This window comes from Hirundo rustica, chromosome 18 (assembly GCF_015227805.2).
Source record: "Hirundo rustica isolate bHirRus1 chromosome 18, bHirRus1.pri.v3, whole genome shotgun sequence".
NCBI lineage: Eukaryota > Metazoa > Chordata > Aves > Passeriformes > Hirundinidae > Hirundo > Hirundo rustica.
Genome location: NC_053467.1, coordinates 4,743,024 through 4,757,672, shown reverse-complemented (window position 1 = coordinate 4,757,672; position 14,649 = coordinate 4,743,024). Strand labels below are relative to the sequence as shown.

At 43.9% G+C, this 14,649-nt stretch overlaps 1 protein-coding gene across 4 annotated transcripts in view; it reads left to right on the top strand.

The window, feature by feature from the left end:
• Positions 1–14,649, top strand: part of TMEM94 (transmembrane protein 94) — a 50,216-nt gene that overhangs the window by 15,695 nt on the left and 19,872 nt on the right. For 3 of the 4 annotated variants that reach the window (XM_040081880.2, XM_040081879.2, XM_040081878.2), the window contains 11 exons: positions 3,517–3,636; positions 4,311–4,438; positions 5,009–5,145; positions 5,756–5,952; positions 6,575–6,726; positions 7,005–7,107; positions 7,410–7,496; positions 7,996–8,112; positions 11,838–11,894; positions 13,731–13,835; positions 14,450–14,614. In XM_040081880.2, the coding sequence (XP_039937814.1) occupies positions 3,517–3,636; positions 4,311–4,438; positions 5,009–5,145; positions 5,756–5,952; positions 6,575–6,726; positions 7,005–7,107; positions 7,410–7,496; positions 7,996–8,112; positions 11,838–11,894; positions 13,731–13,835; positions 14,450–14,614 (1,368 nt within the window). The remainder of the gene's footprint in view (positions 1–3,516; positions 3,637–4,310; positions 4,439–5,008; positions 5,146–5,755; positions 5,953–6,574; positions 6,727–7,004; positions 7,108–7,409; positions 7,497–7,995; positions 8,113–11,837; positions 11,895–13,730; positions 13,836–14,449; positions 14,615–14,649) is intronic. The other variant, XM_040081881.2, reaches the window with a different exon arrangement.

The window sequence follows — 14,649 nt, the reverse complement described above, 5'->3', positions numbered from 1 at the left end:
AAGGCAAAGAGAACCTATTTGCCATAAGCCAGGCAAGGCTATGGATTTAAACAAGCTCCTGGGTATCTGACAACTTATTTACCCCTGTCAAAATATGGAGGGTTAACTGAAAGGACAAGGCAAAGAAAGTCTATAGATTCTGTGACTCTTCATCTCCTGCCTCTGAGCTGCTTCTTGTTTCCTTCCTGAAGAGCCAAACCAACTCCTAACCCTGGGCATTTGCAAGATTTATCTCAGGTTCCCTTTCCCTAATGTTTTCAGTCAAGCTAAGCAGTAATTTAACATGTAGAATATTTACTACGAGTGGAGAAATTCACACATCCTTTCATGTTCCCATCCTGTCCACACCTCAGCACGTCCATTGCCTCTAGAAAATAAAATCACATGTACAAAGGAAATGTCCTGCACTGTTTTTCCCCTAACAGCCATCCCAAAGATCACAACTCTTGAGAGCCATGATACCATCCCAAAGCAGAAGGATGCAATCATCCCATTTTTACCTGGCTCCAGCCAAGCCTCTCATGCTGAGTCTGGGATGGCCAGGGCAGGGGTCAGCTCCAGAGGAGCCCTAAGTGCACTTAGAGGCTCCTGTGCTCTTCAGGGCAAAGGAGGAAGCAAGTGCTTATTTTGTCCTTAGGACTTTTTGCCTTTAGGCACAGGCAAAAGGAAAGTACAGCCTTTTAAAGTACCTCCTGATTCCCATCAGGGGTTTGCTTTCACTATAACCTGGAATTTACTGTCTGCTCTTTCTTTGTTGTTCTTCAGAGGAAGCCTTGTGCTGAGGCAGCTGGGTAGGAAAGGTGTCTTGCCGTTTCTGTTCGGGCCGGAAAATTAGCGGTTTTCTCTTTGAGGTAACTTTCCAAAGCAAAGATGTGAATGTTGAGGTTTTTTATTAATTAACTGACACCTCCTGTGAACAGCTTCTTCACCCTGGGGTGCTCACTTCCTGGTTTGTGGCAGGAAGAGCACTTGAAGCTGATGAAAGGCTAGAAAGATCCCTCTGGGACAGCTTCAGAGTGCCTGGGTTTGCCAAAGGTTTTCTTAAGGGCATTTGAAAAATGCCTCATTAGCAGTTGATGACTTAGCAGGGCAACTTTTGTTGCGGAAACCTGGAGCTGCCCCTTGCCAGGAGCTCAGGGTGGCTCTTCTTGCCTATCCCTTTCATTTGGGTCCCAGGCTCTTTCCCTTGATGCTCACCCGCAGGAGGTTACCCGAGTGCCCCCAGGAGCCCTCACTCACAGTATTAGTGTTTGTTTACCAGATTGGCTCTGCCTCCTTTGCCAAATACTCCAGGATGTAAGTGTCAGGATGGGTGTTTAACAATCCTTGCTGCCTTTCCCCAGCCCTGCCACACTGCACTTGTCCTTTGTCACCTGCTACGTTCCACATTCCTTTGAGAACCCTGTGTCAAACCAGTGACTCGTGTGTAAAGTCTGGAGCAGGTGTGCAAGTATTTCAGGAACCTTTTTTGATTACCTCTGGATTTGCTGCCTTTTTGTGCTCGCTGCCTGCTGTGCTGTGGCAGTTTCTCTTTCCAGGCACTGTGTTACTGAAGTAGATGTTAGCATTAAGGGCAGCTTTCTTCTCATTTCTTCTGTAGCTCCTGATGTGTCCATTGGAACCAACTCAGTATCTAAGCAGAGTTTGCTTTTCAATTCAAGTCCCTATTATTTTTTCTGCTTTTCATTCTGTGTGTTTTATTTATCTGTCTGCTTTCCCCGTGCTGGAGAGGATTTATATTTCTATGGGTGCCTTGCTCTGCCCCAGACAGGCAGCAGTCAGACGAGAGAGAAGGCTGATTGTCCCTTACTCAGCATTGTTCTCAGACACTCCTGTTTGCAGCACTCTGTGGTGCAGTAGCACGGCTGGTGCCAGCTCCACTGCCATCTTCTCCTCTGGGAGTCTTTGAGACACTCCTATGTTTAGTCCTGTGCTGATGTTACCTGGGCTGCTTCCAAGAACAACACAGAAATGCTTCCTCTATTCCTAAAACTGACACAGAGAATGAAAATTGCAGCAGGATTATTTTTAGTTCTTTAAAAGTGCAGCTAAAGCAACTTTGCTGGACTCTGCCTGGACAGAATTTGCTGTTTCAGGTTGTCCCTTATAGGTGGGGAGAGCATGTGTGTGTGTGGTAGGTGGTATTTGAAAGAGAATTTGTTCTATTCCTCAACACAGTGTTACAGTTTTGGATTGGACCGTCAATGAGTCTGAAGTCCAAGATTAGTTTCCAGTAAATGTTCATCACAAAACCATGCAGTTAAGGAACAGGAAGAACAGATCGGAGCCAAGCTGCACTTGCAGAGCTGGGTGTGTGCAAGCAGCTGCTGAGGAGCAGAACTGCTGCAGTTTGAGGCCACGGTGGGTTTGGCAGGGCTGGAAAGGGCTACAAGAGCAGGAAGTGCTGCAGCTCCTGCCTGAGCTCTGGGCTGTGTCATACAGGAGGGACAAACTTCCTGCCTGTTTGTGTTTAGTAGTTCTGTACTCTGGGTGCAGTATGACACATGTGAACATTTCCAGCATGCAGGATATCCTGTGTGCTGTACATGCTCAATGTGTTTGTATTAAAACATGAAATGCCCATGAGAACTTTTATTTAGCAGTTCCCTGCTGTAGCCTTCTCATGGACACCTGCCTGCTCTTCCCTGATGATTTGCTGTCAGTGATCTGGTGCTCACAGTACATCACTGCAATCTGTGATTTGAAAGAAAGGAAAGTGCTCATGCTCCTGGCCCAGAAATGCAAGTGTTTACCCCACTTTGCTGTTACCAGCATCTTATGGCTGTGTTTTCCATATGGCACACTCCTGAGATGTGTCCTTTGGGACTGCTGCCTCTTTGCTGAGCACTGAGGGAGCGGTGCTGTGAACTCTGTGCTTCCTGCAAGTCCAAATGTCTCCCTTGCAGTTCAGCACTTAAAACTCCAGTGTTTGTTCTTGTAAAAGGAGGTCATGTCTGGTCCTGAACTGATCCACGGTCTAGCATTTAAATCTGGCAGCTTCTACATCAAAGTAGTCACAGAGGCAGGACTCACAAACAAAAATCTGTAGCAAGCAGTTGTGGAAATCGGGCCACTCTTGTTTTGAATTGCAGATATTCTGCTACTTAGTTTTTACTATTGTTATCAAAACATCCTGTAACATTAAATTCTTCCATAATTATCTGTTCTGTTGTATCTACAAGGTGATACGAGTTCAAGCCTGCATAACCTCTGTTTGTATTGTCCTCAGCCTCCACTGATAGATCTTGTTTCACAGAAATGACTTGGTATTGTGCTTCGATAAAGTATTTATCAGCACAGTCAGGACCGGTTTGTTTACCTGATACTATCTAAGTGCTCTAATTCCAGCCAGCAGTGTAAAGTTCACAGGAGGGAAGGTGATTTCAGGAAAATGAAGAATCAGGCTGATGACGATGAGGGCTGGGCAATCATGGTCACATGTTCTGTCAGCCACCAGGAAAAAGCCTAAGAAGAAAATAGGGAATAACTAACCAGTTTATTTTTTTGGCACCTCAGGATGAGATGACCTCAAGTTTGGGCCTTACCACAAAGAAAGCCCTCACAATCCTGAGAGACCAATTGTCAGCACTGCTGGAGGGGCATCAGAAGGAACGGAAAAGAGGGACTTCATGGAAGGTGAGGCACCAAACAGAACAAGTTGGGCACTTGGTCTCCCCTTCTCAAAGTAAAGATGAGGGCTAAAGAGAAGTTGGCTGCATTCTCCCCCACAGTGTCCAGGTGTAGAACTGCTAAGGTCCTTGGGAAGAAAGCAAGAAATCTTCCTAAGGGTGAGTTTCTGTCAGCACTTCTCTCCTGCATGCCAGAGCTCTGTGGGAAGATGCTTCTTGCCATGTGAAGGATCTTAGGACTTCAAGAGCCACTGAGGGCAGTGAGCTTAGAGGGTCCATCTCAGGTGGAGATAAAGAGATGTGAAGCTCAACAGTCTCCCCTTGTCCACTGTATTTGCCTGGCTTATGTGTCGAATACAAAGTGCCAGTGTTTATGCACAGTGCTTAAAAGTGTTCCTTGGTTGGTCAGTGACAATGGGACAGCCTGGCACAGAAGCCTTTTCATTCTTCCAATCAAGAGAGAAGCAGAGTGCTCACCCAGACTCGCCAGCTGAATATCCATTGGTGCTGAAATGATTCGCACCTTGGATCTGGGATGCTCTGTGTCATGTTCAGTGGTTTTGCTAAGTTCTGTTCTCCCTGGAGCACCAGCTGCTGTCGTCACCCCTTCTCACTCTGCTTTTCCAAGTGTCTGGCTCTGTATTCCATGAGTGCTGACTGTCTGCTGCTCTCCCTTTGCAGGAGGTGTGGAGGAGCAGTTTCCTGTACCATGGTAACCGCTGCTCCTGCTTCCACTGGCCGGGTGCATCTCTGATGCTGCTGGCAGTGCTGTTGCTGCTATGCTGCTATGGGAGCCAGCCACAGGGGAGGTGAGCAAAGCTTCCTGTGCTGCTTAACTGAAGTGAGGCGGTGGTTTTATATCATCTTAGTACTGGGTGTGAATCACGTAAGTGTTGTCCCTCATTCTGTCTAGATATCTAGATACCAGCATACTCACACTGGTAATTTCCTATCAATTCCTTTCACAGAACTTCAGCAAACTTAATTCTAGTAGACGTAGAGAGTGTCCTCTGGAGAGAATGAGGCGGTTTTTCTACAGCATTCCTAGATCTTTAACGCTCCTAAGACATTATCGTAGTTAGGAAGTATTTTGAAACTGGAGAAATTAGTGTCTCATGGGAGAAGTTAGTGTACTATACATTCCTTGACCATATTTGTAAAGTATTTTTTAATTGAGATGGATCCTTTCAGAACTCTGGTGGCATTATTCTAAAGAAGAAGTGTGATCATGCATTTCTTTTTGAGCCATAAATCTGTGAGATGTGGGAATAAACAACCAGGCAGTTGTGTGTTTATCTCTGTGGGTGTCTGGCAGTGTATTCTGCTCGTTTACTCAAACCTCATCTACATTCTGCTTCCTCCTGTTCTGCTGTGTGAAGCCAAGGTGCTGAGATAGTCAATGCACTGGCACTCTTCCTCCTGCTCCTCTTGGATCTCCTCATGATCGGGCGTCAAGAGAGGCTGAAGTGCAGAGAGGTGGAGAGGAGGCTTCAGACCATTGTTGATAAGATAAACGGTGAGGTCTCCTTCTTCTGTCCCGTTTGCACTTGTGTTTTCCTCTTACTGAATCTTTCCCCAAAGCTGATCACCTGCATTCCTAATTAAGCTTGCTGACCTTCCCCTGTGTTGCACAGAAACAGGCTGTGGGAAGTGTGTTCTCCTCATGCCTGTCCTGTAAAATGGTTATTTTGAGCTGTCATGTGGCCATGTGCTTGCAAGCTGTGTGTTACCAGGTGGGCGTCTGTTATGGCTGTGCTTCGGAGTAATTCAAATCCTCATATCCTTATAAAAATATCTGCCTTGCAGCAGATGATGAGGGGAGAGCACATGGGGTTGTACCACAACATGGAGCAGAAGAAAATAAATTGCTGTGCATGAGCATCGTCTCAATGGAGGCTTTGGGGCCTGAGGGGCAGTTTTAAGGACAGTCTTTAGCTTTTCTGTTGTACAGGTTTTTAAATGTTGTTGTTAATACTGGGCGGAGAGAGAAGGAAAAGCCATCAAGGAGGAAGAGAGTGATGATTAAAGATCGTGGGAACCAGCTTAGCATTGGGGGCTTTATAACCACTACAGGATATAAATCCAGAACTGGTACCACTTCATTCTTTCACACTTTGTGCTTTCAGATACACTTGGCAAAGAGGTGAAATGGCCAGACTCCATGTACCCTGACCTTCACATGCCTTATGCCCCATCCTGGTCCCTCCACTGGGCCTACAGGGATGGGCATCTTGTCAACCTGCCCGTGAGCCTCTTGGTGGAAGGAGATGTTGTTGCACTGAGGCCAGGCCAGGAGTCATTTGCTTCTCTGAGAGGGATTAAGGTAACTCGCTTGTCTAATTTCCCTGGCCTGTAACAATATATTTCCCAGGTTTCTCTTGCTAATACTCTAATTCCCAGAGTACAGGTTATTGGAGTGTTTGGTTTTTCTGACCTTGAAAATAGCTTGAAATTCCAGTTCAGTCAAGGATGGTGCATAGTTAGCCAGGCTGCATCTTCTCCATGAACTTCCAAACTCACTGGATGGGAGACACTAATGTTATACAAAAGCACCATATTTCCTCCTCTCTCAGGTCAAGAGGAAAATGTAATGTGCTGCTAAATATAAGTAGAGTGTATCTATCCAGTAGGATAACATGACATACAAACCTTGTCCTTTATCCTGCTTTTTATGTGCAGAAATAAAGTTTGTCTGCTCTGACCTTCTCCTTACTAGTGATTTATTATAAAAGAAGGTAATATAAAATACCTGGTGTAGAAGTAAATTAAACTACTCACAAGATCTATAAAAAGATTTTACTGCTTGAAGAAGGCTGGAAAAAGTTTAAAGCTTAAAATTAACACTTGGTGGTTTTAATTGTAACTTTCACTCCAAATGCCAATTCTCATGAAATAACTAGATGTGCTTGAACACAAGCCTTTGGGCTTTCTGACCTTTCTTCTAGGATGATGAGCACATAGTTCTGGAGCCTGGAGACCTATTTCCACCCTTCTCACCCCCACCCTCCCCAAGGGGAGAAGTGAAGAAGGGACCTCAGAATCCGCAGCTCTATCGTCTCTTCCGTGTGTTGAAGACCCCAATAATTGATAATGTCAGGTGGGTTAAATGCAGGGCCTACCCAGCTGTCTGTGTCTTTGTTGCTGCCTTCCTGCTAAGCAGGTGAGAAGGCCTGAGGACTTTGCTTGGCAACAGTGCAAATTTACCCTGGCAAGTGCCACACTCTTATTGTAGATGTGGGCTTCTCTTTTGACAGCCCTCCCTCATAGCATAGGCTGAGCACAGTGTTCTAATCAGGTCTGCTAGGAGGTTTATATCCAGGGACAGTGAAGGGTTAGGATCTTCATTGCTGAAATGTCAGTGTTTTCTGTCTTTAGGTGGTGCCTGGAAATGGCTCTGTCACGGCCTGTGACAGCCCTGGATAATGAGAGGTTCACTGTACAGTCCGTGATGCTGAAATACGCTGTCCCTATTGTGCTGGTAGGTCTCTTTCCAAGCTTTTGTCCTTGAGAATAGCCATGTTTTGTCAATAAATCTGAAGAATTTGCAGCCATCAACAGAAAGTTGTGGCCAGTCTCTCTCATGCAGCTGACTCTGTGTGTACCTTGGGCAGTTCAGAGATGCTGAGCCACATAACCATGAGACTGGAGGGAGGAATTGCAGCAGCAGATCAAAAATATATTTTTCATACTTTACCCAGGGCTGAGAATGTTACAAGGCACTGAAAACACCTTCCCTGCAAGTGCCAGTAGTTAAGTGACAGTGTCATCTCTGAATTGCAGACTGGATTCCTGATCATCAATGCCGTGCGCTTCATTTTCCAAGCTCCTGGAATTGCTTCCTGGCAGTACACTCTTCTTCAGCTGCAGGTAAAGGAGAGCTCTGAGCTTCACTACACCTCCTCCCCAGGGCACCACCGAGATGGATTCCCTCCCTCAGTGGCTTAATTCATCCTGTGACAGCATCCTGTGCTTCCTGGATCTGGAAGCATGCTGAATCCGAGAGCATTCAGTGGAGGAGGACAACAGAACTTCCCCGGCCATTTCTCACAGACTTACCTTTAAATGTTTTGCTCTCTCATTTGCCATACATGTGTTTATGTATATCTATGGTATCTTGTGCCTTTACACTCTAATATTAGAGTTTACACCAAATTCAGCAGGAAAAGCAGCTGCAAGTTGGTGTGATTGACTCATGGCCTCTTTCATTAAACCCCCCAAAGGTGTGCACTGTTTGGCACTGCTTCCAGTCCCCTTCATTCTTGCCCTGACCTTTTACCCTTACCCTCTCACTTTGGTGGAAAAGATGTCACGTGAGATGTTCTGACTGCTTCTGTGCTTGTTGGTGATCACAGCTTGTTTTTTTCAGGTGAATGGTGTCTTACCCATCCTTCCGTTGCTCTTTCCTGTCCTGTGGATTCTTGCTACAGCCTTTGGAGAAGCCAGAGTGTTGGCCCAGATGAGCAAGGCCTCGTCCACCTCACTGGTAGGTTTCTCTCCACATCAAACCATTGCAGAGACAAGGGCAGGAGACGAAGAGGCTCTGTGAAGTAAGCACATTGAATTCAGCAGAGGTATCCACATAATTGTAAAACCTTGTTGGATCTTTGGTTGTCCCAGCTGTGCCCCCTCCCTGGAGTACAATATTGCTTCTTGAACAGATGTTTTAATTTTTTCAACCTCTCTGCAGATATCCCAAGGTATAGGAAGCTCTGGTGATTCCGTAAAACTCTTCAAGACATGTGCTTTCTGTCAGATAAATCCAATTTCTCAGAGGGGTCAACATGAAGATAAAATGCGCTGTGCTGGCTATAACTGGGCAATGTGTAGCCACTGTGAAGGAATGAGATACATCATATCCTCTGCAATGCCCTGTGGGCTGAACAATCCTTTCCTGAGGCTCTGGGGCTTTGTTTGCAGGCATGGCTTTTGAGTAGGTCAGGGAATAAGAGCAGTTTCTGGTGGTTGTGCTGGTTTGGGAAATGGAGTTTGGTGGTCTGATGGGATGTGGTCCTGAGTTGGATGTGCTGTTATACATCCCTTCTGTCCTGGTGGCAGTGCTGGTGAGATGCACTGAGCTATGTTTGTCTTCCGTGCTGCTTTCTGTTACTTGGACAGAGTTTCTCTCTCTTTCTTGTCCTTCCTTGGCCTCTGTGCCCCTGGGTCTGTGTTTTCTATTCTTTTCTCTCTAGTTGAACATGACTAAGCTGCCCGTGTCCTGGGAGGAAGGACACATTACATCCCTTAGTAGCATTTGCACCTTCTCAGTGTTTTCTTCTCTTCTCAGTGTTTTTGCCACTTAACCTTTCTTACCCATTCTCAGCATCACTTGGTTTGTACTTTTGAAACCTCCTCTTTTCCTTCACAATTTGCAATTCAGCTGGGAAAAGCCAGAACTCCTTGGCTTCCTTGCTTCATCATTCTCAACATTCCCATTTGCCCTGTCACTCATACTTGCACCTTGCTTTTTTTCTTTCCTGTCTTCTCCTTTTTCTTGTCCAGGCAACTCTGTCTGTCCAGTCAGCTCCTTCTGTGGCATCTCAGACATGATCCTCCATCCTTGCTGCTGCAGAACAGCTGCTGTGATGTGCCTTGGTCACTCGTCCCCTGACAAAGGCAGTCACTTGGCCTCTAATTCCCTCCTTCCTTCTCTCTTCTCTGTTCAAAATGTAGCAGGTAATACCCCTCTCCTCTCCAATCACTTGGCCTACTTGGTGGCAACTTGGCCACTTCTCCACCTTCTTCCCCTTCTCATCATGTTCAAGTGGTTTGATTCCCAATTTTTCAAGGCTAGAGGTGACCCTTGTGCCTGGTTGAAAGGACACAAACCAGTGCCCCCCTGAGCAAATCCCTGCCTCTAGTTTCATTACTACAGTTGGACTGCAGCAACATTCCTTTTAGAAAGGAATTTGCTGTAGGTTTGAAAACATTTGTACTGCCTTTGATAGGTTGTCTCAGTAATCATTTACCTTCGCTGCTAAAAATGGACATTTTGTGTTAGTGGGAATTTCTGCAGTATCTGATTTCCAGCCCTTGGAAAATTTACATCTTTTGTCTTCTAGATTTAAGAGCAAAGAATACATCAATCAAAATTCTGGTCTGTTGTAACTACTCACATTCCTTTTTACTGTCTCTGGTTAAGTAAGCAGTTCAAGCACCTTAAGGCACTATAAGCATATTTTCCAAACCTCTAATCTTTCTTTTGGCATTCCTCTTAGCTTTCTCCACTGTTTCAGGATCACTGTAGGGTTATGAATCTCAAACCCCACGAAATATTCCAGTAATAGCTGTGCTTTTGATAAACTTCAGAATAGTTTGCACTTTCTGCTCTGTGTTCCCTTGTTTGTCCAACAAAGGATCCCATTAGATCTTTCAGTCTCTGCTTTAAAAGGCCAGGCTTTGTTCAGCTGCAGTTACTGCTTTCTGGGAATCCTCATCCTGTAAGTCCAACCTTCATTTTTGCACCTAAATACACTTAGCTTTGTGCCTGTTGGGATACATATTTTTGCATATTGTCCAGGCAATCCGTAATGTTCTGTGGCAGTGGTCTGTCCTCTTTACGTTGAACCTTGCTCTAAACTTTGTAAACCTTGCAGTCTCTATCAGTAATGTGTTGTTTTTAGTTTTCTCTCAGGCTCTTAACAAAATACCCAGATTTGTCCCTGCTTGAGCTAGTAACACATTATTGCAAATAATTTCTGTTTCTGTTCCATTTAGAGATAATGTCTTTCTAATATATCTAACATGGGCCCTATTACTTTGGTATTTTCATTAGAAAACTAGTCAAGCATTTAGAATCAAGTCAAATTACCAAATGGTCTATGTCAAAAGTAGTACTTTTATCAGTCAAATTTGTAATTTTGTCAAAAAAGATATCACAATAGTTTGAGGAGATTTGCTGCTCATATAATTGTGGTGTTTGGCACTGATTGTATTATTCCACTTTTCTTTTAATTGAGTCTCATATTAGCTGCTCTTTTATTCTGTCTGAAATCAAAGTCTGTCTGGGGTCCTATGGTAACTTGGATAGTTCTCCTTCCCTTTTTGGGCATTGGCACCACTTCCATTGAACTGGGACTTAATCCATAGTTCAAGCCTTGTGCAAAATCAGCAATAGCAGTCATTGTCCAGACCTGCTAATTTAAACATATTTACTTACAGTAGCTGGTGTTGGAATGGAAAATATTTCATAGTTATCATATGGTATGATTGTATCACTGAATAAGGAATAGCAATATTTACTTAACACGTCTGCCTTGCCTACAATGTCATTTGCAATTTCACTGTCTTTAACAAGCAGTGGTCTGGTTTTAATTACCTACTGGTATACTTTTCCTTATTTTTTATGTTAATTCTTATTTCTATTTTCACTTTCACTCAAAATTCATCTCTTATTTTTACTATGGGATTGTTGCTTTTTAAAATTGTAACAAAATATTCTTAACCAGTTCCTAATAGTTCTTCATAGTTCTTAGTTTAAGTGATTTCCGACAGATTTCTCTTAGCTTTTTTCAGCTTTGTTAGACTGATCTTTTTTCAAGTGCCAGATATATGCATTATTATTTGGGCTATAGTTTTATTTACATATAAATCTAATTGCCACGTTCACTTCAGTTATGAAAAGGCTTAAATTTAAACTTTTCCAAAATTACATCTAGTGTGGAATGCCTTAGTGCTGGATGCAAAAAATCGGAGTTAGTGAATTTCTCAGTGTAATTCCAAGAGTGCTGTGGTAATGCCCTGCTATAATTTCTTTTCATTTCCTATCCACATCCCATTCACATCTCCTCATTCCTCTCTGTCCATTGTGTCCCAGGCACCTGCTTTTCCAACCCCTTTTCCTGTAACTGACCCATATAAGTTAAAATCAGATCACTCAATCCTGGCTCTTTCTGCCTAAAATAAACACCCAGAAAGAGCCTCCTCTGGGTCTAATGGCTATTATTTTCTCTGTAGACATTTAGGTAATGACTGTTGTTCCTCTGTGATGTACAGCAACAAGCACTTTGCCTGTGCTTCACAAGTAGATAAGAGCGGAGTCCATTAAAGACTTAATTGCTTTGATGAGCTATCGGTCTGCCTTGGTACAGCGATTCCCACAGAGCAGGACTCCTGCTTTCTCCTCTCTGAAGGCACATCCTGAGGGAAGGATGTTCCTCATGGCACATTTCTGAGCACAATTATAGTAACTGGTCTCTTCTCTTGCTGCAGCTTGCTAAGTTTTCAGAGGACACTCTCAGCAGCTACACAGAGATGGTATCTTCTCAGGTACTATTATTATGAATTGTTTTCCTCCATCTTCACTGCAGAGCTTCATGATATCCTTTCCCTTCCTCTCTGGTCTCCTGCTTGTTTCTAGACCCTTTTTACTTGTGTTGGTTGTCCATTGTCACTCATTAGTTGCTTTAATTTGCTGTGCATGCAGGTTGCATGTCTTCCCCCTCCACCTCCCCATGCAAATACTGCTGTGCTGGCCAGAGATTGAGGTGACCTCGATACTGAGTCCAGTTGTGTTTTTCTGAATATTGCAAATGGTTTGAAATCAATGTTTTCTGTCCTGGAGAAAGTACTTCTTTCAAGTCCTGTTCCAGAAGTAAAATAAACTTTGTATGGTGTGTGTCTGAAAGAAGGGAAGTATTTTGCTCGTACCAGAAAAACCTTTTTCAAGCCAAAACTAAGACCCAGAGGGAATGGTGGTCAGCACCCAGACCAAACTGCAGAGGGGACTGTGGGATGTTCAGGATTTTTAAAAGTCTGATCCTGCTCCATAGGCTTCTTATCAGGCTTAGGCACATTACTGGTGCTTCCAAAGCTGGGGCAATTAAACATTCAGGAGCCCTTTTTCTGGGGAAGGAACTGCTCTGGCCACTCTATAAATTGCATCATCCAGATTAAACAGGTGGGTAGAGGAAAGATACTTCTCTGACTTATCTGGCATTAAGATTCCCCTTTCTGTAAGGAGGCAGATGGACTCCAGGAGTGATTAAAAATCCCTAGATATGATAAGAATCAATTCCTGTCTCCTTGCTCCCCATCAGTCAGGGGCATGCACATGGGTACACACACCTTTCTTTTGCTAAATATTTTGTTGCCTTTCTGTGCCACTTCATCATTGAGCTGAGATGTTTTTCAGATATTAGATGGGAGTGATTTTAGCTGACCTACCTTGTTGAGAAGATCTGTTTCTTTCATTTTGTAACATTTTTGCTTAGAAGAAATTGGTTTAAATAAGAGCCTTTTTTTTTTTTCTTGGTGATAGCTCCAAATTGTTTTGCAATTGAGCTTACTGCTGTACTAACCTTAGGATCCAGGGAACTTGATTCGAGGAGCTTTAGGGGAAGTGCTCTGCAGTGACAGTATTCCAAAGTAACAGCTAAAACCAGTAAAATAACACAGTAATTCAATTCTGGTTTTCCTGGCTTTAGGAAATTGCCAGAGGAAAACACACAGTTCTAGTTCTTGGATTGATTGCTGTCATCCAGACTCCCTCTGAAACGTGTTTGTGTGGAAAATGAAGGGTGCCAACTGGAGATTTTAATTTTGCAAAATATCCCCTTCTTTCCATTCCATTCCAATTCCTTTGTAAGGATGGAGTAGTCAGGGCACCTTGGCTTTGTTTCTGATGTTATCATCGCCTCAGTAATTAAACTTGGGCAAGTCACCTCACCACAGGGACCCTATCCTTTACCTGATTTGCAGCAGGGTGGTAGGAAACCAAAGGCCTCAAACTCCACAATCCAAGAGCTTGAGTTACTTCAGGTTAAAAACACCAAGAGGTGACAACTGATTCACTTGAAATGAACTCATTTCAAATTCATTTCTGTGGTTTTGGGTAGACAAGAGGTAGTTTCAGTGAATTCTCAATTCAGCTGAATTCAGACTGGCTGTTAGCAATCAGTGGAAAAGGGAAGAAATGCTTTTCCCTGGAGAACACCAGCACTGTATCAGGTAACAGGTTCCCACAGAGACTGATGTCTGTCTTACAGTGTATCCCTGTGTTGAAAGTGAAAGCAGGTAATGTCATACTCCCTTTTTTCCTTCTCTCCCTTCATCTTCCACCGAATGAGTCTCTAACTGGCTGATGTCCTCTGCTTCCCTCCTCAGGAAATGATACGCTGTATCTGGAGCCACTTCCTCTGTGTTTTAAAAGGCAAATCCCCAACTCTGAGCTTCACTTCCAGCTTGCTCCACAGTCTGGGATCTGTCACTGTAAGTATTGCTGAGTTGTCAGAAAGAGGAGCCCTGTGAGGATGCTTCATTTACATCATTCATGTCATCCTTCCCTGAGCACAGACTGTTTGCAATCAGTTCACTGTGCTGGAATTAGACTGTGCCCTTCAGGCACCTGTCTTTGTAGAAGAGTTTATAATTGTCTTGTCATGTCCAAGCACATTTACAGGCTAAAACAATGGTTTGAGGTACTCTGTGACATCTGACAGGATGTCTGTATTTTCCAGCTCTGGTTCTGGTCAAATTACCCTCTTGATTCCTGTGCAAGAACCAGCTGGTTTGGGTCCTGGTAAGGTACTAGCTAGTAAAATAGGTTGAGTAGTTGCTTCCTTCCCTTGGTCTTCATGCCTAGTTTTGTAATATGCTGAAGTAAAATTGGTGTTAAACAACCCATCAATCTTGTTGGAGCAAGGAATTCTTGGATTTCTTGAGGTGTTATTAGGTGCAGTTTCTTAAGAGAGAAAGTTGGTGAAGGAGAGACTCGTCTATCCTCCCATGTGTTTATTAAAGTGATGATATTTACAACTATGCATGAGCACTGACATTTTTTCACTAAGATTTTGCTTTCTTGGGGGTGTTGTGGGATGTTCTAGGTGCTCTGCTGTGTAGACAAGCAGGGGATTCTTTCCTGGCCAAACCCCAGCCCAGAGACTGTTCTGTTCTTCAGTGGGAAGGTGGAACCACCTCATGACAGCCACGAAGACCTGACTGATGAGCTCTCCACACGGTCCTTCTGCCATCCTGAGATGGAAGATGAGGTGAGTGATCCTTAGTCCATAATGTAGTGTGTTGG